General features: G+C 37.2%; 2 protein-coding genes across 6 annotated transcripts in view; one reads left to right on the top strand and one right to left on the bottom strand.

Annotated features, from left to right (window-relative positions):
* Positions 1-1,709, top strand: part of gdpd4a (glycerophosphodiester phosphodiesterase domain containing 4a) — a 45,741-nt gene extending 44,032 nt beyond the window's left edge. For 4 of the 5 annotated variants that reach the window (XM_067419943.1, XM_067419945.1, XM_067419944.1 and 1 more), the window contains one exon: positions 169-1,709. In XM_067419943.1, the coding sequence (XP_067276044.1) occupies positions 169-281 (113 nt within the window). In that variant the 3' untranslated portion in view covers positions 282-1,709. The remainder of the gene's footprint in view (positions 1-168) is intronic. The other variant, XM_067419947.1, reaches the window with a different exon arrangement.
* A 154-nt stretch (positions 1,710-1,863) lies between these two features.
* myo7aa (myosin VIIAa) overlaps positions 1,864-23,525 on the bottom strand; it is a 65,858-nt gene continuing 44,196 nt past the window's right edge. Inside the window, exons 25-49 of the mRNA XM_067419940.1 lie at positions 19,979-20,155; positions 19,774-19,863; positions 18,866-18,993; positions 18,346-18,472; positions 17,582-17,701; positions 17,270-17,443; positions 16,429-16,656; positions 16,059-16,226; positions 15,322-15,439; positions 15,093-15,219; positions 14,846-15,015; positions 13,771-13,961; positions 13,344-13,468; positions 12,839-12,996; positions 11,878-12,031; positions 11,303-11,458; positions 8,825-8,930; positions 7,978-8,091; positions 7,711-7,798; positions 6,452-6,558; positions 6,148-6,333; positions 5,904-6,020; positions 5,684-5,767; positions 4,326-4,445; positions 1,864-4,185 (exon numbers count right to left, since the gene is read on the bottom strand). Of these exons, the coding sequence (XP_067276041.1) occupies positions 4,093-4,185; positions 4,326-4,445; positions 5,684-5,767; positions 5,904-6,020; positions 6,148-6,333; positions 6,452-6,558; positions 7,711-7,798; positions 7,978-8,091; positions 8,825-8,930; positions 11,303-11,458; positions 11,878-12,031; positions 12,839-12,996; positions 13,344-13,468; positions 13,771-13,961; positions 14,846-15,015; positions 15,093-15,219; positions 15,322-15,439; positions 16,059-16,226; positions 16,429-16,656; positions 17,270-17,443; positions 17,582-17,701; positions 18,346-18,472; positions 18,866-18,993; positions 19,774-19,863; positions 19,979-20,155 (3,426 nt within the window). The 3' untranslated portion in view covers positions 1,864-4,092. The remainder of the gene's footprint in view (positions 4,186-4,325; positions 4,446-5,683; positions 5,768-5,903; positions 6,021-6,147; positions 6,334-6,451; positions 6,559-7,710; positions 7,799-7,977; positions 8,092-8,824; positions 8,931-11,302; positions 11,459-11,877; positions 12,032-12,838; positions 12,997-13,343; positions 13,469-13,770; positions 13,962-14,845; positions 15,016-15,092; positions 15,220-15,321; positions 15,440-16,058; positions 16,227-16,428; positions 16,657-17,269; positions 17,444-17,581; positions 17,702-18,345; positions 18,473-18,865; positions 18,994-19,773; positions 19,864-19,978; positions 20,156-23,525) is intronic.

The following is a 23,525-nucleotide window of genomic DNA, read 5'->3' as shown; positions in this document are numbered from 1 at the left end:
ACAAAATATTTTTTGGAAATCCCTGATTTAAATAATGAACAATTTCAAAGCAAAGGTGAAGTAGAAGTTAAATGTGCAAGAAATCTTCAGATTATCCGCCAACCGTCCCAGAAACCCTTGTGCTTTGTATCCTGTGGCTCTGTTTGAATGTGACTCTCTGTGCTGTAGAACCGTCTGAGGTCCAAGGCATCCGCTGGAACCCTTTGTTCTTTGACGGGCCGTCACTCTCCCTGGACCCTGTGCATGTTACCCCTGTGCATGGCTTCCCCGTACCCATCTGACCCTCCATCACTCTCATTATTGAGCTGCTATCATATCTCTCCCTCTCCTTTACGTTCCGTACGGCAGAGCTCAGCGACGTTTGGTCCATCTCCAGCATAAGCGTTCGTGCAGAGGCTCAGAGCTCTCCGGTCATTCCGAACCTGCCCACTATTTCTGAGGAACCGCCCATCTGAAAAGGGCAAAAGAGAGATCCGTGAAAGGCATAAAGACTGCAGACCACCTAGAGCTCCTGTGCCGGCGGCATCATCGCACTCCATTTGCATTTGAGCTTCAAACTGATGCAGACATGAATCAGAGCCTGTGAAACGCTCCATGCTTCAAATCAACTGGGAAAGTTTTCTTGTTTTAAAGATGGTTTTCATATTCTAATCTTGACTAGTGTCAGGGGTACATGACTTCATGTATTTTGAACACTGTTAAATTAACCTTCATTATTCTCCGAACAGACAAATAAGAAATTAATGCATATTTTAGATCTGAGAATGAAGGTTTTTTCTGTTAAATGGTAAAACGCCATGAAAATTAATATACGCACATTATTGATAATAATAATATACACATATATTATGTAAACAAAAACTTTGATGTTAGGTTCGATTAATCATGATTTTATTGATTTGACGGGTTCATACTTTGACAGTACCGTGAAATTCATATGGTGTGTACATGTTACTCATAGAAAACATTTGTTAGTGATATTTTGCTTAAGAATATCAAATGTATTTGACCAATTAATTTTTGGAATTGGTGGTGTAAGATGAATCGATCATCCAGCTTCTTTTGCTTCTGTGAAGTTAGTTTTTATCAAGGACAGAATTTGTCTATTTTTGACCCAAATGCAAATAGCCTGATCGCTGCATAATGATGCATGGTAAAGTAGACATTGTTAAGAGTGTTTTGGAAATATTTTAAGATGCCAGATTCATTGCATGGTGTGATTTGACAAACTTGAAATTTGTCAAATCACAAACATTTACAATGTTTGACAAATTTGACAAACATTTGACAAACATTTACAATCAGGTAGACAATAAAAATCCAAACAGACAATCTGAATTTTCAAGGTTTAGAAATTGAATTTTTGACACTGGATTTGCTGAAGTGAAATTGTAAGCAACTTATTGAAATGTGCTTGATTTAATCAGCCTCTGATAACACAAGGTTACTGATAACCATAGAAATATCTTTATTTGGAATCTCATTGTCCTGCAGATATGCAGCATTAACAGCCGTTTGCATGTTAAAACCGTGAGCGCTGGCTTGCATATGTTTTCTTGCTCCAGACGTGTTCTCTTTTCGTGGGATGCTGAAACATTCCTGCCTGTATAAAATGCAATGCCTAGCGTTATTTCTATTTACCTAATCTAATGTAACCTAAGACTGTAAATATGATTGTAAACTGACCTTAAATGATATTCTGATAATCAGATTTTTTGTTGTCTCTTTTTGTTACTCTATAAGCACTAATAGTCTAAATAAAACTATTTTCAGCAGACTCAAAATATTATTGTATAAATTATAATTGTCTCAATATACATATCTTTACAAAAGGTTTTATGTGACAATGTCATCGCATCACAAACATATTTAACCAATGTTTAATTCATGTTATAAACACAGTGCACTTTCTTTTTTCAGTAATGTTTAATATAAAATTCAATTTTTAACTAAACTGGTGCCCTAACAAAAGAAAGAGTTGCAAAATAACAATAGTCAGAAATGTATCTGCTTATAAATGAATTACCACAAAAGAAACAGGTGTTCTATAGTTTCTGATGTTACAGTGAGTCAGTCAAATATGTGTGCAGAAGGACATATTGGTGCAAATAAAGGCCATAAATTAACTGAATAAAAAGATTAACAGATTGAAACCTAATCTTCCAATTTACATTCTAGCGACTCAGCTACTGGGTGACTTGTGGAAACATATCTAGGTCACATTTCACCCCAAACTTGTTTAAAAGAAAGACAAAATATAAGTTTACATTAAAGGGTTACCTGTTAGTTCACCCCAAAATGAAAATTCTGTCTTTTCCAACCCGTTAGACCTTTGTTCAATTTCAGAACACAAATGAAGATATTTTTGACGAAAAAACATTGTTCAAATAGTCCATGTGAATACAGTGGTTCAACCTTAATGTAATGAAAAGATGATAATACTTTTTTTGCACACAAAAACTAACAAAAATAACGACTTTATTCAATAAGCTCTTGTCTGTGCCAGTCTGCTACACTGTTGAGGTAGTGTAAACAGCGCAGCGCTTTCCAGATCTACGGCAGAACAAAAGTGGGCGTGCCTAAATTTGTGGGTGTTTACTAACTGATGGGTGTTTATAAATCACGCAATAAAAATGATCCCCTTCACCCGACCCCACCCACACTGTGATGTAGGCAAATCAGGAAACACAGTTGAAAACTTCCCTGTTTATGGCCTCGCCCACTGATGTGGTAACGCCTGTTACTAACCTGCAGGAACCTATACTTGATCCTGCTTGGAAAATTCCTGCATCACACGTGTGTGATGGTGCTCATGTGAACAGCAATGATGGCCAATGGTAAGCTATTTTTATTATAGTCGTTTCATAACATTAAGATTGAACCACTGTCTGCACATGGACTATTTTTCCTGTTTTTCGCTGTTTTTCCTACCTTTTCGGGCTTTAAAAGTGTTAATTAAATTGCTGCCTATGGCCTAGTCTGAGAGCAATGATTTTCATCAAAAATATCTTCAACTGTGTTCCAATGATGAACAAAGGTCTTATAAGTTTGGAAAGACATGCGGGTGAGTAATTAATCTTTCATGAATTCTGTTTTAAAAACCATGAAGATTTTTTTTAATAGTAGCTATACACCATGTACTGACATTTTTATCTCAATTAAGCCCAGTGCTTCTGGACTTGTTGGTTAAAAATCCACTATGATGGATTTTTAAATTATTTTCTAATGTTTTTAAATCATGAAAAATAGACTTCTACATCTAGATTTCAAAAAAAAATATTACATTTTCCTGTATGCAAAATATAAGTTCTACATTTTGCTTTTGGGTGAACTATGATCTGATATGGTTGATGACGTGTTTCTATGGTCCACTTTAATGTAAATGTTTATGTAGATGCACTTTTTAAATAAGGCCATGTAGTTTACCATTCACTTTTTCCATCCTAAAATACAAGTACACAGTCATAGCAGCACGACTGTTGTTGATCGTGTAACAATTTTTTGAGCCTATACAAACAGTTACCCATCCTCCAAAAAAATGTAGTAAGGCATGCAGTTTAACAATATTTTAAAAACAAATCAAATTTAAATTACAGAATTCAAAAATTATTTTAAACCCCCCCAGAAACAGGCAAGTATATTTCTTTACCACCTAAAGAACCCAAATGCTGTATGTTCATTGCAGTTATTGTGAGGAATACAGCAAATGTTGATGAACACTTGGAGATGCATGTTGCTTAGCCATTCCAGTTCATTTTCGACTCAGCTGAATTTCATAAAACTTAGCAAATGGTACCTTAATTGTGCATTAAGTCATATAATACATATTCTGGAGCAAACCATCCAACAAAAGACACATAAATCATGTTCTTCACGCCATTTCTCAAGTCCCTTTAGCTTTGCTCAGAGGTAGTCATCCTCACTGGAGGCGGATGAAGAGTCTTCATCGGGGTACACTGAGCCCTGGGAGCTGGCAGAGGGGGTGCGGCTCATTCGCCACAGCTGGGAAGCGAAGGCCCGCCCCCAGCTACAGGGCCGACCAATGGGCCGTAGCAGACGCACCAGCTCCACCGCCTCACGCCAATCAAACGTTCACTTGCTGTGGCCGCGTGAGTTACGCTGCTTGCTCATGGTGGTCAACATCTGGCTAATGTAGGATGTCAGCAGGTCATCCATTTTGTAGCCCTGTTATAAAGAAAACAAGGGAAGAACATTTACAAATCAAATCTTCTTTACTAAATCATTTATATAAATCTAATTTAAATGAATGATGCATCTGCACTGCTATTTGCCATTACATTGCATGTACAGTAAGTTTCCCTCACCAGTGAAGTCTCACACAGAAGTTTGCTGCCCTGAACCAGGTTGCCGATGGTGATGTGGAAGTACGTGTTTCCACTGCTCCAGTTGGAAATCTTTGTGAAGGGATATGTGGTTAAAATATCCTGCGGATCAAGAAAAGAGGAAACAAACATCAGTGCACACTGAATCCTGGAAGCACACCATTACAAATAGTTGCCTGAATTAAAAGTCTTTGTTTTATTTTTATATTTCATGTAATGTTCATTTGTTATACAATTACAAAAGCACAAACTAAATATTAAAACTAAAATGAAAAAGTAAAATAAAAGCAAAGCAAATAATAGTATATAAATGCATGTATATAATACTACATACATACATACATACATAACGCTGTAATACTATAATAGTATATAAAGGTTTTCTAAAATTGTATTCCTAAACCTTATTATTCCTGAATTTAATCCTAAACTTTTACCAAAATGTTTTATTTCAGCTAGTTGCCAAAGCAACTATTCTCATTTTCATTTAGTTTAACTTAATGTACTAAAATAAATAAAACTGTAATAAAAAATTATTAAAAACGATATACACTTATTAAAAAGAACAATAAGTAATAAAATATTCAAACAATACTAAAACCTTAACTGAAATTAAAATTGTAGAAAATACAGGAAAGACTTCTACAAATGTCATGTATGTCACATTTACCTCAGAAAAAACATATCCAGTGTCCATTTACATGTTAGTGAGCTAGAAAATTTACTCCAGAGAGGAGCAGTTTGCTAAATATATGCACCATATTACATATACATTAGAATGATTTATGTTTTTTAGTATTTAATGCATGTTTGAATAAATCTGACACATTTTTATGATAGCTACCATTTAAAGGTTATTTCAAAAAACAAATTGGAGTATAAATATGATTATGTAACTATGTAAAGTAAATATAACTTTATTAATATAAAAAATATATCATTGAGTGTAATAAAATGAATTGATTTGTACACAAAAAAATGTAATCTTCACTATTATAATAGGCTAATGTACTACCAACTGTGTTTCCCATAGTTTACAGCATTAGCTAAGAGGTTTATTTTCCTTTTTAAGAGGAATTTTTTGCCCTGTACCTGACATGAATCAAAATCAAATCGAATTGTGAAATTTGTGTCAATACCCAGCCCAGTTAAAAACAGAACAAGAATGAAAAATATAAGTATAAAACACAATTTGGCTCGATCCAATGGGTTTGTGCTCTGAGCATGTTTTGCGTGCTTGACGTTAATTGCATTATAAAATTTGCATTTCGAAGCACGTTTCAGATGATAAAAACTTGACTTATGTGAGTCAAAACAGCTAAAAATGAAAGATAACACACCTTGTTCTTAGGGTCAATTAGGCTAACTCCATATTTGTTGATGGCTATCAACAGGATCTCAGGGAAGTGTGGCTCAGTGGTTTGCTGTAATGGAGCAAATATAAAGAAAGAAATAAAGAAGACAGATCTGGAGCACAAACTGAACACTGAGCTCCAAAAAGCTTATAGTATGTAAGAAAATACCAGATTACCAAACCACAAATTAATATAGCACAGTTACCTTCACTTCAAAAAAGGCTGAACCAAACGTGGGCCATTTGAAAATGATCTTCAGAAACATCAGCTTGGCTTCCTCCCTTGATTTCCCAGCATGTCTGTTGAAGAACGCCACAATCGACTGCAACGAGAGGAGGAACTGGAGAGGTTAAGCTCACTAAGTTCATAATGATGTATGTTTTGTCAATACATCTACAAAGATGATGTATTTAAAGGACAGCTAAGAACATTGTAAGTGTGAGACAAACCCTTTTCCAGTCATCAGGCGAGAGCTGGCGAATCAGGTCCTGAGGTATCAGCTCCTTCAGCATCTTGGGAATACTGGGAAAGTGGGATTTGTCATCCTCAAATTTGACCCGGTAGATCAGAGCGCCGAGCTGGAAAACTTCTTCTCTGGAGCATTTGTGGTATCCACGGAGATACTTAGGAAGTTCCTTCACATAGGAAGTGTTATAAAGAGAAGCTGATATATACAATTCAGGGATTTATCCAAGTGTGTGTGGCTTTATTATCTAGCATTTGGGTGTTTACGAGGCCTGACAACCAGCTCACCTGATAATAATGGAAGATGGCATCTGCGAAGGAGTCTTTGCCTGGAACTGTGGTCGTCCACAGCTTCTTCATGAAAAAAACCTGGTAGGTCAATGAAGGCACTATACCTGAACATCAGAAAAAAGGTCATTACATTACAGTATTTACTTACTGAGCGTATGGTTTTATTCTGCTAATCCGCAGAAAACCAACATCATAGTGTCACATGATCCTTCAGAAATCATTCTAAGTCTAGAGTTTTGAAGGCTGAAAATTCAGCTTTACCATCACGGAAATAATTTCCATTTAAATATATTAAAAAAGAGAACAGTTAATTTAAATAAAGTTTTTACCGTATTTTTGATCAATAAACACAGCCTTAGCATGAGCATTCTCTCAAAAATCTCACTAACACCATCGCACACCTGTAAGTAATATTGCGTGGGACGAAGGGTAACCATATCCAAAAGTCTCATCAAACAAAAGGAAATCCTGCACACTATCAATACTTGCAAAAATCTAAAAACGTTTTATTAGCAATGTTTTGGTCTCATGACCTTCAATGTCATGGTTTTTGAGTAAATCCATGGTGATATGGCCAGCAGCCATATCACCCTGTAGCCCAGTACCTGGATGGGAGACCAACTGGGAAAACTAGGTTGCTGCTGGTAGAGGTGTTAATGAGGCCAGCAGGGGGTGCTCACCCTGTGGGCTGTGTGGGTTCTAACGCCCCAGTATAGTACAGGGGGCACTATACTGACAAAGAGGACTGTCCTTCAGATGAGACTATAAACTGAAGTTCTGACTCTCTGTGGTCATTAAAAATCCCAGGATGTCCTTCGGAAAAAGATTAGGGGTGTAATCCCGGCATCTTGGCCAAATTTGCCCATTTGCCCCTGTCCATCATGGCCTCCTAATCAGCTTAATCACTCTGTCTCCTCTCCACCATAAGCTGGTGTGTGGTGGCCGTTCTGGCGCAATATGGCTGCCGTCGCATCATCCCGGTTGATGCTGCACATTGGTGGTTTGAGGAAATTCCCCCCTTCAATGTAGAGTGCTTTGAGTACCTTGAAAAGCACTATATTATTATTATTATTATTATTATTATTATTATTATTATTATTATTATTATAGTAATATGCCTGATGAAACGTTGTTAATACATTCTTTTGCAATTATTGACAGTGTGCGGGATTTCCTTTTTTTTGTTAATGATTTTTAGTGCACATGAGGGATGAATAGAGTAAACCATAATTTTGCAGTAGAATTCACAGCTGTACCATCTTTAGCGGGTCTTGCTTTCTTGATCCAGTCTGTCAAATGGCGGACAAAGTCAAAGAAGAAATCGCCCTCAGGTACACTTATCACCTGTAATGCATAAAACCAGATACAAATAATATTATATACATGAAAGGAAGTGTATACTATTCTATTCTCAGAACTTACCCAGTTAACGGTTAGAGTAGGGTTAGGCATGAAAGATCATTCAAGGACAAATGATTAAGGAACATGCGTTACATGGTTCTTCCTCACTGTGTGATTTTTACCTTATCAGAGATCTTGACAAACAGACTAAAGCCTTCAGGTGATTTGAGCAGCAGTCTGCTGGAAATGTTCAGGCAGAAGTCTTTGGCCTTTGTGCTGGACTCCACCTCGAACGCCTGAAAACAGACATCGGGAACCTTCACAGTCTTTACCCATCCAAAAAATTGCAAAGCAATATCAAATGCTTCAAGATGCAGGAGGGTTTAACCCTATAAATCTTATTTGATTCACAAAATTGTAATGCTTCTAAATGATCAACACGAACAACATTTTGCTGAAAAGCCAAATTGTTGAAAGTGCTCTGTCATATAACTGATAGTTTATACTTTTTAGCAAGTAAAATGCCTTTAAAGTGTAATTCTAAAAATGCCCATGTGTCTGTTTGCTGTGTTTTTTCTGTAATTAATTTACAGTTGCTTATGATGTAAATGCATTAAATAATATATGAACTACACTGAAAAAAATAACCTAAAAATGATAATTCATCTAGATTAACTGGTTTTATTCAAGTCAAAAATATTATTTAATAATGCTGAATACAGCAGAAATATAAATAATAAAAGTTAAATAAAATAAAAAACTGTTTTTTTCAACATATTCTGACTATATCATACTACATGAGCCATAAAAGCCTGCTGTATCCATTAAAAATGTTTTTATTTCATTAAATTATATTTTTCAGACTATTACTTAGTGTCAGTCTTTACAGGGTTAAAAGCAGAAATGTGAAGCTTTCATTTCTGACTTTCATAAAAAATTCTCAGTATATCAACGTCACTTCTGAATTACATTACTGTCCAAAACAGCAATATGTTTGATGAGTCATAAGCATATGAAAGCCTATCTCACCTCATCTGTGTCATCAGGGAAGTACACTTTATGAAAGATCTGTGTGGTCTTGTGCTGAATAGCTTCCACCTCAACCAGGTGAGGGGGGTATTTTCGTGATCCGTTCCTGCACGCAAACAAACATACCGTGATCCGTGATGAGTCATTCACACTATAAAACTCCTCACACAGACGTCTCATATTCATCAGAACTAGAAAACATCACGATTAAAGACTCCCATTGACTGTGAACTCAGAATGGAGCCGACAGACAAAGAAACAGAAAACCAGTGTGAGATAGAAATAAAGATAAAAAGGGCACGACATCAAGAAAAACTTTAATTGCACACTGCAGATTGAATATATGAGTAATTCTGCTTCAGAAAGAGCCATGAGAAGTCCTCACTAACAGTGAACAGAAATTTGTTACACTGTAAAAACTGGTAACCTGCAATTGTAACATTTTTGTTGATTTAACTCAAAAGTATTTTGCTGGTAAATAGCTGGTGGATTCAATAATATTAAAACCAGTTCATTTAGATGTATAATTTTTAGGTTACCATCTTTTCAGCGCAGTCTATACAGTATTTAAGTAACTGTAATTCAATTACACACAATTAAACTACTTTTTTTTAAGGTAAAAATAATGAAATGACAATAATTAATTACTTAGTAATGCCTTACCCTCAACACTGGTGTACAACATTTACATTTTATACACAAAAAATGCACACCAGGTGTTTTTTTTACAGATAACCAAAGCAACTTTGTATTTAAGGTATACATTTTATCATTTCATGGATTCCCTGTGAATCGAAAACATAACTTTTTTTTATGAAGCCACAGCAAATGTAATTTTTTTAAATAAATTTATATAATATAATCACAGACGTTGCATCCATTGCTTCTGCCATCTTTTTTTCACTGACACATCTTATGACCCACACATAATTATGACTTTGTCGAATTTGGTGTTTATGTGCATTTAAGTCATAAATATGATCTTTCTGACATTACTTGAATGCACCATATGTTTGAGAGTTTATGTTGTCTTTGCCTTTCCAAAAGCAGTAAAATATCACCAGCTGATCATAATAAATTAGTTATATGAAGGAAGACAACAGCTTTAACCATTCTAAACAGTCTAATAATTAAAAATAAAGAAATAAAAATAAAATACAATAAAGTAAAGTGCACTTCTAATCCAGTTAAACAAATACCAAGCACACTACAGTTACTGTTTGCTCTGACAGACAAAATGTTTCCGACGTGGACTAAAAGCTCCAAATAGCACATTAAGAAGTCTTTTTGCAAAGGCTCTTTTTCGTGGTGTCTATCCTAATTCAGATATGACAATCTTTGCGATATAAATAGGCTCTAGATACACTATACACCGATCAGGCATAACATTATGAGGTGAAGTGATTCATCACAGCACCTGTTAGTGGGTGGGATATGTTAGGCAGCAAGTGAACATTTTCTCTTCAAAATTGATGAGTCAGAAGCAGGAAAAATGGAAAAATGGGCAAGCGTAAGAGCACCTCCCAAACTACTGCTCTTGTGGGGTGTTCCTGGTCTGCAGTGGTTAGTATCTAGAAAAAGTGGTCCAAGGAAGGAACAGTGGTGATCCGGTGATGGAGTCATGGGCGGCCAAGGCTCATTGATGCACATGGGGAGCGAAGGCTAGCACGTGTGGTCCGATCAAACAGACGAGCTACTATAGCTTATTGCTCAAGTTAATGGTAGAATGATAGAAAGGTATCAGAATACACAGTGCATTGCAGTTTGTTGAGTATGGGGCTTGCATAGCCGCAGATCAGTCAGGGTGCCCATGCTGACCCCTGTCCACGGCCGAAAGCACCAAAAGTGGGCACATGAGCATCAGAACTGGACCACGGAGCAATAGAAGAATGTGGCTTGGTCTGATGAATCATGTTTTCTTTTACATCACTGTATGGATGGGAAGAAGGCAAGTCGGTGGAGGCAGTGTGATGAACAAACTTCTTGCAATATTCTGCTGGGAAAATTGGGTCCTGCCATCCATGTGGATGTTACTTTGACACACCACCTATTGTTGCAGACCATGTACACACTTTTATGGAAACGGTATTCCCTGGTGGCTGTGGCCTTTTTCAGCAGGATAATGCGCTCTGCCACAGGGCAAAAACTAACTTTTTCTCCAAATTCCCCAGATCTCAGTCCAATCGAGCATCCGTGGGATGCGCTGAAGAAACAAGTCTGATCCATGGAGACCCCACCTCGCAACTTACAGGACTTCAAGGATCTGCTGCTAACATCTTGGTGCCAGATACCACAGCACACCTTTAGGGGTCTAGTGGAGTCCATGCCTCGATGGGTCAGGGCTGTTTTGGCAGCAAAATTGGGGACCAAAACAATATTAGGAAGGTAGTCATAATGTTATGTCTGATCAGTGTATGCATGCCTGTTTGTGCATGCACAGTACATGCAATTGTATGTGAGGTGAGGGAGTGCTGTCACCGTAAAGCTTTCTGCAGTCTTTGCATGCAGTCAGGAGCCAACGGATGATGTTTCTTCGACTGTAGAAACCTCTGGACATGTGGTATGAGGACGTTACTGGGAGGAAAGAGACCGGCACAGAGCCAAAGCAACTCCCAGCCCTTCTCCTCACTGTACCTACAAAAACAGACAAACCATTGCATTTAAACAATCAACAGCTGATAAGAATGACAGTGAGCAGGACACACAATACTGTGCAAAAGTTTGGGTCATTGAGAAATAAAAAACTTCATTCTGCAAGGATGCATTACATTTATTAAAAGTGACAGTAAATACTTTTATAATGTTACAAAAGATTAATATATCTAATAGACTCTGCTCTTTCAAACTTCAAGTTTCCACAAAAAATATCTGAAGCAGCACAACTGTTTTCAACACTGATAATAATAAATGTTTCTTGAGCAGCAAATAAGCATATTAGAATGATTTCTGAAGGATCATCACACTGAAGATTGAAGTAATGATGCTGACAAATCACCTATATGCTGGAAAGGCATATACAAATGCCTGGCTATATTTGTAAAGGAGGGACATACTTGACATGGTTGTCAGTCATTTGTTTGAGTATCTGACAATAGATCTCGTCTTTAAGAGGCTCCGCCTTCAGCGCGCCCTCGAAGATCTGATCCGTGAGCTCGTTCACAGAACGTGTCCTCTTGGATGGATAATCGCCCATATATTTCATTATAGGTGCAGGAGAACAGGTCAAGGATGATTAACATTCAGAAAGAAGATAATACACATGAACTTCTGGTGTTAAAGGGTAAGTTCACCCAAAAATGAAATTGATGTCATTAATGACTCACCCTAATGTCGTACCATACCCGTAAGACCTCCGTTCATCTTCAGACACAGTTTAAGATATTTTATATTCAGTCTGGCAGTGTATGGAAGTGTATGCACACTATAAAAACATCATCAAAGTAGTCCATATGTGACATCAGTTAGTTAAATAGAGTCTCTTGAAGCATCGAAAATACATTTTGGTCCAAAAATAACAAAAACTATGACTTTATTCAGCATTGTCTTCTCTTCCGCGTTTGTTTTCAAACCTCAAATAAAGATTCAAACGGTAATTAATCAGCGGCTTGATTCATGATTCGGATCGCCAGTGTCACGTGATTTCAGCAGTTTGGCAGTTTGACACGTGACACTAATTAACTAACTGATGTCACATATGGACTACTTTGATGATGTTTTTATTAGCTTTCTGGACATGGACAGTATAGTGTGCATACACTTGGATACGCTCTCGGACTAAATATAAAATATCTTAAACTGTGTCAGAATATAAAAGCAGGTCTTACGGGTGTGGAACGACATTAGGGTGAGTCATTAATGACATAATTTAAATTTTTGGGTGAACTAACCCTTTAAGAATGAATAAAACCAAATTACATCACATTACTCTTTAGCAAAAGAATATTTGTACTATTTAATGTTTAAAATAAAGCCACATTTAGGGTGAATTTCAGCATAAAATAATAAGAAGGATATCAATGAAAGCCATGCAGGCCTCCTGGGATAGTTCCTCATGGCCCACACACTTCTTCAGAAGGGCCTGTTTAATGGGTTCTCGAGTGCAGCTCCACAGTTTGTCCTTCCCACGGTTCTTGGTGATCATCACTCTACTGAGCGTGTGTTTGGGAGGGGGCCTGGATGGGTGGCGAAAGTCGAGGGTCAATGAGGGTTATGGATATGCATTTGCATGAGTTAATTGTGTATATTAAGTGACTTCTTGTAACATTTAGAATAACCTGCAATGATTAATAGTGCACAGTAAAAGGAACATGTATTAATAAAGTAAATAGGGACAATTTTGCATTGCTTTTTTTAGAAGTCTTTTTTTAAAGACTTCTAGAAAGACTCTTGATTGCAGCATAACCTGCATGAATTAAAGCTTTATTCTTGTAGTCTTGTTTGGCCAATATTACAAATAATGTTTTGTTTATATTGTATATAAAGACAATGTACAGTAGGGACAGAAGTGGTGTCTGCTCACCTGAAGTAGTCATATGAGAATTCCTCCAGAGTGTATGGCTTTATCCTCTCCTCTGTCTCCATTATAGGGACATGGGAAATCCGGATTGATTCCTGACGTTGGTCTGGTGTCATGGTAACCAAAGCCTGAGCCGTACAGTCACGGAGAGGGCACAAGAGAGAGAGAGAGAGAGAGAGAGAGAGAGAGAGAGAGAGAGAGAGAGAGAGAGAGAGAGAGAGAGAGAGAGAGAGAGAGAGAGAGAGAGAGAGAGAGAGAGAGAGAGAGAGAGAGAGAGAGAGAGAGAGAGAGAGAGAGAGAGAGAGAGAGAGAGAGAGAGCGCGCATAGGGGAACATAACACAGGAACAGAGAATGTGAGAGGATTTAAGAAGAGAAATGAATCATATAAGACAGAAACAACCCCTGAGCATAATATAAAAAAATCAGTACCACAATATCAGGTGGAGGTCTAACGACTGTGGGCAGCACATAAACACAGTCGGCAGGGAAATCTCCTCTCTGTTTGGTTCTGTCGTTGATCCCATGGGCCCAGCCTGATGTCATGACCTGCTCGCCTGTGTCCTGGTCCAGCAGAATGAGGTCGCCTTTTATGAAGCTCAGGAATGTCGAATCATCGCCAGCTGATCAGGATAAATGAGTTACAGAAGAGAGCTGCTGTAAGTGATGCTAAAGAAATGTCCGTCAGAAATTAATAAAATAACATAAAAGTATTGTGTCCAGACATGTTTTTTTATAATACAGAGAATGAGATTTTTTTCCTCGTGAGCAGCGGGACTTTTATTATGCTGCAGTCGTGACACCATTTCCGCATTTTGGGTCATGAATATGAGGTAACGTAGCTCTGTTTATCATATTAGATACATTTGAGTGTGTTGAAAATGATGTTATGACGTTGTACACGTGTTGCACACTGCAGTAAGAGGGTAAAACCGTAAATCGAGGGCAACGCAATTTACACACATCTCGGTTCATTGGTTACAATAGCAATTTTCTTAAATAGTTGGAAACATTTTGTATATATAACACTGGCCTAGTGGTTTTTGCATATTTTACTGAAAATGTTCTACATAGTTCACCTTAATATTAATAAATGTAGTAGAAGTATTGTTAATTGTTAGTTTATGTTAACTAATGTAGTTAACTAATATTAACAAATAAAACCTTATTGTAAAGTGTTACCATTTTCTTTTGATCTGAAATATGACATGGGCCCTAAAATAGGCTTTATTTCCTTTTTGCATGAAATAATTTAAAAATTTTCTTTGATTTAATCTGATATGGGCCTTAGAATAGGCTTATGTTATTTTGCATTGTATCATTTAATGTTATTTTCTTTTGATTTTAAAATAACTGATGTGCCTTAAAATAGGCTTTATTTTCTTATGCAAAACTTAATTTCTCCCTTTGATTATGGGCTGAAATATAATCTGGACTTGTATCTCTCATTTAAATGAAAGAAAAGGAGTAAAAGTCTATTGATACAACGTGTTTGTGCCTCTCTAACCTGGACTGGGGTTGTCCTGTAAGGCCACAACAAACTTGGATCTCTTCCTGAGACCCTCTAGGAAGGTGACTACCAGGTCCCGTATGTCCTCGGCATTATTAGAGGTGAAGGTGTACTCGTCTCCTTTGATGGTGGCTAAGGTGAAACTCTGGGCCTGAAGCTTCCCCCCTCTGGAAAACACAGAGGCTTTTTATCTTCAAAGCTCAATCATATCAAACCTCCAAACAAGTCTCTGTGAAACCCGTACCTGCTGCTGGACACAGCAGTAATCTCTGGGAAAGAAAGCTCCAGAAGAACCTGCTCTTGCTCGTCCACAAAGTACACACCAGTCCAGTTTACAGCCACTATCACGTCATTCTTGGGTAGGCTAGGACCTTCAGACAGAAACAAAACCGCAAGCTTAAAAAGCCATCTGTAAACATAAAGCACAAGAACCTTGTGCAATATTAATCCAACATAAATTGTGCAAGAACTACCTGAAAACTTAAAGGCCTCATAGAATCTTGAGAATAACAAAGGCCACTTATAACGAGCAAAATCCACTACTTCCTCCTTCACTTTCTGAGGGTCCACCCTCTTCTGTGTGTAGACACCCTACAGACACAACATGATGTGTTACTAACAATGGTAACAATTTACAATAGGGTCCAATTAGTTAACACAAGTTAATGCATTAACTAACAATGCATTATACATTTGTTAGTTTTTATTCATCTTTGTTGACATTCATTGTTAGTTTAGTTAGCTGAGGATCATTAAATAATATTAACAGACACAAATTTTGATTTTAATAATGTATTAGTAAATGTTGAAATGTATTTTTCATTGTTAGTTTTTGTTAACTAATATAGTTAACCTTATTATATATAAGTATAAAGTGTTTCCCCTAATAACTTCTTTCATTTTAGTGTGACTTAAAATATATTACTATGATTGAGTTCAGAATGGCATAGTACCTACTACTTTTGAAGGAAAGTAAGATGTAAGATGTAAGTTTCAGTGTGTATACTGTGCATTGTGTTCTTTATCTATATGCAGGAAATACTACAGTACATCTGCAAAAATGTGCAGAATTCAACCAAAGTATACTGTGAGATACTGTATCCCACAATGCAATGTGCTGAATTAGCTTTCCATTTCCATTGTGACGAATGATTCGACAGACCATCCCTTTAAGTCTATTCATGTGATTGTTGAGATGAACTTTTGACACCTTTTTGTGTGCAGCCATTATAAACTGAGCCCATCTCTCCACAGTTTTGGCCGAGCTGATCTCTCTGTCCGGGATGTAGGATGGAATAAGACTTAACAGGCGTTCCACAAGGATTTCAGAACCGTAATCCACGTAGTACTGTTGCGATGCCAACTCTGCTAGATCCTCCTACTCCCGGAAGATGCAAGATACAGAAAGAAGGCAAGAAAAATAGATGTGCAAAGACAAAATAAAAATAATAAAAAAGGATAAACAGAAGCGTAGAGAAACAGAGAGAAAAAAATGCAGAGCAAGAGAATATTCCCTCCTTAGAAATATAGTGTGGATGAAAACTCAATTTATTGGCTTGTTTTCTGTCTGATGTTCATACCCGATCACAGCGGTATTCGCCAAACTTGACGCCACGCACGATCTGCTGGTAGATGAGGTTTGTAGCGACGGCGTCCTCCACTGGGTCGTGCCAGGGCGTGAATATCTCCTTTCTAAAGAACAGCCTCCAGGGGGCATTACGCTCTTGAGCGCCCTGCTCTTTGGCATACTGCTCACACTGAGAAACTGCGTCCATCACATGATCATTACCGCTGCCCAGAGAGGAAACCTGCCACAAATAGAGCCAAAAAGCTTTTTTAACAATGTAAATCCTGACATATTGCATAACAGTTTTTAAAACATTTTCAATGTAATGCAATACAATGATGATTGAGGGAAGGTTCATCAAAAGCCCTATAGATTATATTTGATACTCACATGATAACATGATTTTTCTAAAAAATAAATAATTATATATATATATATATATATATATATATATATATATATATATATATATATATATATATATATATATATATATATGGATAATCAAGTAAACCAAATTTGCTTCAGTCTAGTAAGTTTTCATCCTGATAAATTACTAACAATATAAAAGTAATTCTCATATTTACTTAATAAAAATCAGTAAAGATACATGAGCCTTAAGGTGGAATTACACTAAAAGGCCTTTTACTTGCTAATAAATGTATAAACTATCAACCAGACAGTGCAAGGCATGTTGTAGATTGCATGCAGCAGGGTTTTCACAAGTTGCTGATCATTTAGAAGCATAAGAAATGTGTGTATCAAATATGATACTGTAGATTTCATAGGGTTAAATTAACAACAGAAGAACACAATAACTGAACCAAAACGATCTTAGTTGTGAGTGTGTGTACCTTATCAAACAGAGCGATATACAGGGAGAAGCCAAATCGGTCCTGAAGGCTGATCTTGTCGGACAGTGCGTTGCAGAGCTCCATGGCTGTTGTCGCAGAGTCCGTCAAAAGTGTTTTTGTGGTTCCGTCCATAAAAGTCACAGGTAGCATTATCGGCTTCTTTGATTTTGTGGCCTTTGATAAAATTATGAAAAGAAGATGTCATTTGGACTGCTCTGACTCACTATCAGTGTTTGTTGCATGGAAAAGAGCAGCAGAATTATACTGGTTATTAATAGAGAAGATATCATCAGTAAAATCAGTTATTGATACCTGAAGCTCTAGCCAGGATGGTGGTTGTGTTCTTGTTCCGTTCACAAACGTTCTCCTCAGTCTCTCCTCGCAATAGGGAGCGTAACCCGGAGGACCCTCATTGATGAAGTTCCTTAGGTACTACAAGAAGACAGACAGACATAGTGAACTTTCAACAATCTGATCAATTATAATTACTTAAATGGCCATTGTAAACTCACTGGCACAAAACTAGAGCGATTTACTCATTTGTTTACAAGTAAATTGTGCACAGAAGAAAGCTAGCAGCAGACCAACTGCAAAAATGAGTATAGACATTTGGAGACAATTTTAAGAAAAATGTTTTGTTTAATTATAGCGCCACCAAGAGGCACAATCCTACCGATTTATTTGTGTGTCCTCTGAGTGAGCCCATAGATGTGTGTGTGAATTTTGGTGGAAATATCTAATTTCATTTTGGAGATATAGACATTTATGTGGGGGAAAAAAGACTGACACCTGACTTTGATTGGATTTTACTACCCCTTACTATCAATATTTTGACATTTGTGCTGTAATTACTTAGTATCGACCTATGTTTCCGAACTTCTGACACTGGTTTGGTCTCGATTGGACCAGCGGTTTCGAAGATATCAGCAAACGTTTTTTAAGTGCTAAATATTACACGGGTTCACACTGATCAAAGATCACAGAAGCTACACGTTAGAAGAGGAAACGAGAAGGGAAGATAACGTGAATAGAGTGACAAAAAAAAAAAGAGTTTATAAATAACCAGCATTTCTCACCTTCACAAACTTCTCAGAGGGTGCGAAGCAGCCGACACAAAGAGACATGAGGATCCAGCCACGGGCATGACTGCTTTTAGATGGATTCTGGGTCAGCTGCTTACATATCTGACAGTAGATCTCATCTCTGTAAGAAACAGCGGGAAGAGGATTGTTTAGGGTTAATTGGGAGTGATGAATCAACACACACACACACACACACAAACAAACACACACACACACACACACACACACACACACACACACACACACACACACACACACACATATGATTTTTATGCTGTACAAACTGTATTGTCTATCCCCTAACCCTGACCCTAAACCTTAGAGAAAACTTTCCGCATTTTTAGATATTCAACAAACATCATTGTGTATGATTTATAAGCTGCTTTTCTCATGGGGACCAAAAATGCCCTTACAAGGTCAAAGAATACCTGGTTGGGGAATTCCTGAACCGCAAACATATTTCTTTATTTTTTTGGGTGATATATATATATATTTTTCAAATCCATTGTCTGACCTCAAGCCTGGGCGAAGGATGCCATTGCCGATGATAAAGTGTAGCTTCTCCAGATTGGATGTGGGTCGGTCCTCCAGCATGCTGTTTCCATGAACTGTGTATTCACCATCATTCAGACGCTTGGTCACCTACAGAATAAAAAAGGGATCAGTGTTGGAATTAACAAAATGCATCAGATAAAGTACAGTAAAAGACTGTTAAAAATGTTATTTGTGATTTGTTAAAAAATAAACAAAATACAATCCACCGAAATAGCCACAGCAAAGATGGACATTTGAACGATACAGTGCTTTAAGATACACCTGTACACTCTTTAAATAAACATGTTAAAAAGTCTGAAGTTGAATAGCTATAGTAATGGCCAAAGTTACCAAATCAATTCATATTATTTGCAGTCAAGATGTTTTGTTTCTGAGGAAGCTGGTTGGTTATTTTTTTTTAACTTGATATATATATATATATATATATATATATATATATATATATATATATATATATATATATATATATATATATATATTGAAACAAAAAATGTCCAAATTCCAAAGTGATCACTTTATTTTTAATGCATCACGAACATCTGTCTACCTTTGCATAAAATGCTGTGTCCATTTTAAATAAAGATTTAAGATTGTTTTATCCAGTGAGAACTGACCCACTTTTGGTGGCTGAGAATTATGAGAATTCATCCAGTTAATTATGTTTTTTGTGAAGGAGAATTTGACACCTAACAACCTAATAAATGCTGACAGTGGAATGAATATTTGCAAAGCAGTGGCTCATACCTGTGAAATCAATATCTTGACTTAAAAGGATCACCGAGTTCAAAAACTAAAAGAGAACTTGTAAAAGGAAGGGAATAAGGACATGAACTGTGATAAAGTCACCATGGTAACAGCATCACTCACCTCCTCTGTAATCTTCGACTTCTTCTTCAGGGTGAGTGACACCAGCTTGTGACGCACACTGCTCTTTTTGTGACTGTCAATGTGAGTGTTCTGTAAGAGATGGACGCAAAGTGACTTATAAATCATGAAAACATACATTAATGTTGCCTCATTTGTCCCAGTGTATTAGTAATCATCTTCTTCACTCTTTCTTTGTCTAAAGTACCTCTCCTTCTCCCTGCAAAGCCTGCAGCTCTCTCTTATAGGTTTTTTTGCCAAGTGTCTCGTAGATCTTGGTCATGACAGGAATCTTCTCGCTGCCGTCGCTGATGGCTGTGTGATATTTAGGTTCTGGAAGGTCACCCATGAACCGGAGAATCGTGATCCACACGGCTAGAGCTGCCTGAAAGACAAGAAGTAGACAAACATTTATACAAGAACAATTAAATGTCATGTATATCATATTCATATATTATCATATTCCATATCATATCATAAATATGAAGTCATCATATTTTACAAAGTAATTTACATGATAGTAAAAAATATAGTTTAAATATATTTTAAATAATATTTTAAAAATATTAATATTTTATAAGTTATTATACTGTGTATCTACTGTATCTATCTATATTTATATCCATAAGTATATTACATTTATATACACCGATTAGGCATAACATTATGACCTAATATTGTTTTGGTCCCCACTTTTGCTGCCAAAACAGCCCTGACCCATCGAGGCATGGACTCCCCTAGACCCCTGAAGGTGTGCGGTGGTATCTGGCACCAAGATGTTAGTAGCAGATCCTTAAAGCCCTGTAAGATGTGAGGTGAATTAATCTGATTCCATGAATCAGACTTGTTTGTTCAGCACATCCCACAGATGCTCGATTGAATTGAGATCTGGGGAATTTGGAGGCCAAGTCAACACCTCAAACTTTTTGTTGTGCTCCTCAAACCATTCCTGAACCATTTTTGCTTTGTGGCAGGGCACATTATCCTGCTGAAAAAGGCCACAGTCACCAGGGAATACTTTTTCCATGGTAGGTGGTACGTATCAAAGTAACAGTCACATGGATGGCAGGAGACAAGGTTTCCCGGCAGAACATTGCCCAAAGCATCACACTGTCTCCTTCGACTTGCCTTCTTCCCATGCTGCATCCTGTTGCCATGTGTTTCCCAGGAAAGTGACTCACATGCACCCGGCCATTAACATGATGTAAAAGAAAACATGATTCATCAGACCATGCCACCTTCTTCCATTTCTCTATGGTCTAGTTGTGATGCTAACATGCCCACTGGTGGCCACTGGAGTTGGACAGGGGTCATCATGGGCACCCTGACTGGTCTGTGACTATGCTGCCCCATACGCAACAAATTGCGATGCACTGTGTATTCTGAAACCTTTCTATTATGTGCATCAATGAAGGAATAAATGAGGCATTTATATAGCGCTTTCATATGTACTACTGTATTGTATTGTATGTACTGTACTGTATCCAAAACGCTTTACTCATGTCAGGGGTCTCTTCTCAACCACCACCAGTGTGCAGCATCCACTTGGATGATGCGACGGCAGCCACAGTACAACGGCACCAGTGTGCTCACCACACACCAGCGATAGGTGGAGAGAGGGTGATGGAGCCAATTCAGTGGATCTGGATTATTAGAAGGACATTAATGGTAAGGGTCAATCGAGGGAATTTGGCCAGGACTCCGGGGTTACACCCCTACTCTTATACGAGAAGTGCCATGGGATTTTTAATAACCACAGAGAGTCAGGACCTCAGTTTAACGTCTCATCCAATGATCCCTGGCCGCCCATGACCCTGTTCACCGGTTTCCTCCTTGGAGCACTTTTTGATAAGATACTGGCCACTGCAGATGGGAACACCCCACAAGAGCGGTAGATTTGAAGATGCTCTGACCCAGTCATCTAGCCATCACAATTTGCCCCTTGTCAAACTCGCTCAAATCCCATTTTTCCTGCTTCTAACAAATCACCTTTGAGGACAAAATGTTCACTTGCTGCCTAATATATCCTACTGACTAACAGGTGCCATGATGAAGAGATAATCAGTTTTATTCACTTCACCTCGTAATGTTATGCCTAATTGTTTTTTTAAAACTACATACTACATGTATATATTTAAAATATTCAGTATTTTGCAATTTAAAGGCTATATGCTGTTTAAAAGTAAACATTGTGAAAACAAGTAAAAAATAAGCTAGGAATATTTATTTTTATTATCAGTAGTAGCCTATTATTACATAGAGACATAGCTAAATATACTGTACAACAGAAGCCTAATATATTTCTTTCAATTTCTTTAAATTAAACCAACATTTTATTTTGCGGTTTGCCGAGAAGTCCTTTTAGTATCTGGACTCCCCTAGTACATGATTTTCTCAAAGGAAACGGTAAATTCTCATGAAGTGACGTGTTTATGCATTCATGTCCTCATCCTAAAGTGGCAATGCAGATGATAAAAAGACAGCGAGTGTCATGCATGTGTGTATATATCTGTGTGTGTGTGTGTGGGTGCGTATGTGTGAGAGAGAGAGAGAGAGGTGCAGATGAAACACAAAGATACAGAACATGCAGGAGTTCTACACTGTAAAAAAATGCTGTAAAAAAACGGCCACATTTTGACAGTAAAATGCTGTTGTCCATTAAAACAGTAATATACTGTAGAAAACAATGCATTCTGGGTAATATTTGTCATTTTCGAGAAAATAGCCAACAGTAATATACTGTGAATTAACACACTTAAAGTCGACACTCAGAGGATGTGTTCAAAATCACTCCCTATCCCCTTATTCACTATTCCCTACACTAGTTCACTGATATAGACCACTCGACAGAGAGAGAGGAAAGAAGAGAGTGAATTCAGACACTGATGAACACCTGCTGTTATCACTGAAGGAAAGAGAAACATGATTTCATCAACTGAAGATAAAAGAAGACATTAAATCTGTGAAGATCTCATCAGAGGATTAAACAACTCCACAAACAGCATTACCAGCTTCACACATTACTAACCAGACTGACTTTATTTCTGTCAGACGTCTACAGAAGCTCTTATTGAGAATGAACAGATGATGTTTTATTGTTTCTTCTGACGTTACCATTATGGTGATCAGTGTTTGCTTTAGTTGGGCTCTTGAACATTGACACAATAACATTAGTTTTTCCTCTCGCTGCTGTAACGGTGTGTTTTCAATACATGTGTTATAGCAAGCAAAGCTGAGAAAAAACCAAGAGTTGGTTATGTTGACTATTTAATAATGGTTTAACTCACTAATAATTTACTAGTCTTATCTATAAACATGTAGTTGACGCTTAATTTTTTGTAAAACTTGAACCCTACAATTTTATAACATCGTTGCAACAACCAGATAATTTGAAGAGCATGGGAACAGCTTGTGGTCAAAACAATTGAATCAATCTGACTCACATACATCAAGAATCGGCGTATGAATCTCAGCCGTGGTGACACTCAAAACTCCCAGCATGCATTGCGGCACGAATAAATTATGCTGCTGAATAGCCTGGTTATTTTCTTTAATTCTTATTATTTGCCTTTATTTTTGCTGCTGTTGTTGTGTTGACTTTGAGTAGTGTTTTGTGATGTTCAGAGTTGATCTGTTCATTTTTTTTATTGATTGTCACCATTGTTGAGATTCATACGCTGATTCTTCATGTCTATGTGAGTCTAAATGACAGCAGAGAGCAAACTAATTTTTGAACTCATGACTTTATAAATTAT

This window comes from Pseudorasbora parva, chromosome 16 (assembly GCF_024679245.1).
Source record: "Pseudorasbora parva isolate DD20220531a chromosome 16, ASM2467924v1, whole genome shotgun sequence".
NCBI lineage: Eukaryota > Metazoa > Chordata > Actinopteri > Cypriniformes > Gobionidae > Pseudorasbora > Pseudorasbora parva.
This window is presented reverse-complemented; position numbering and strand designations above follow the sequence as displayed.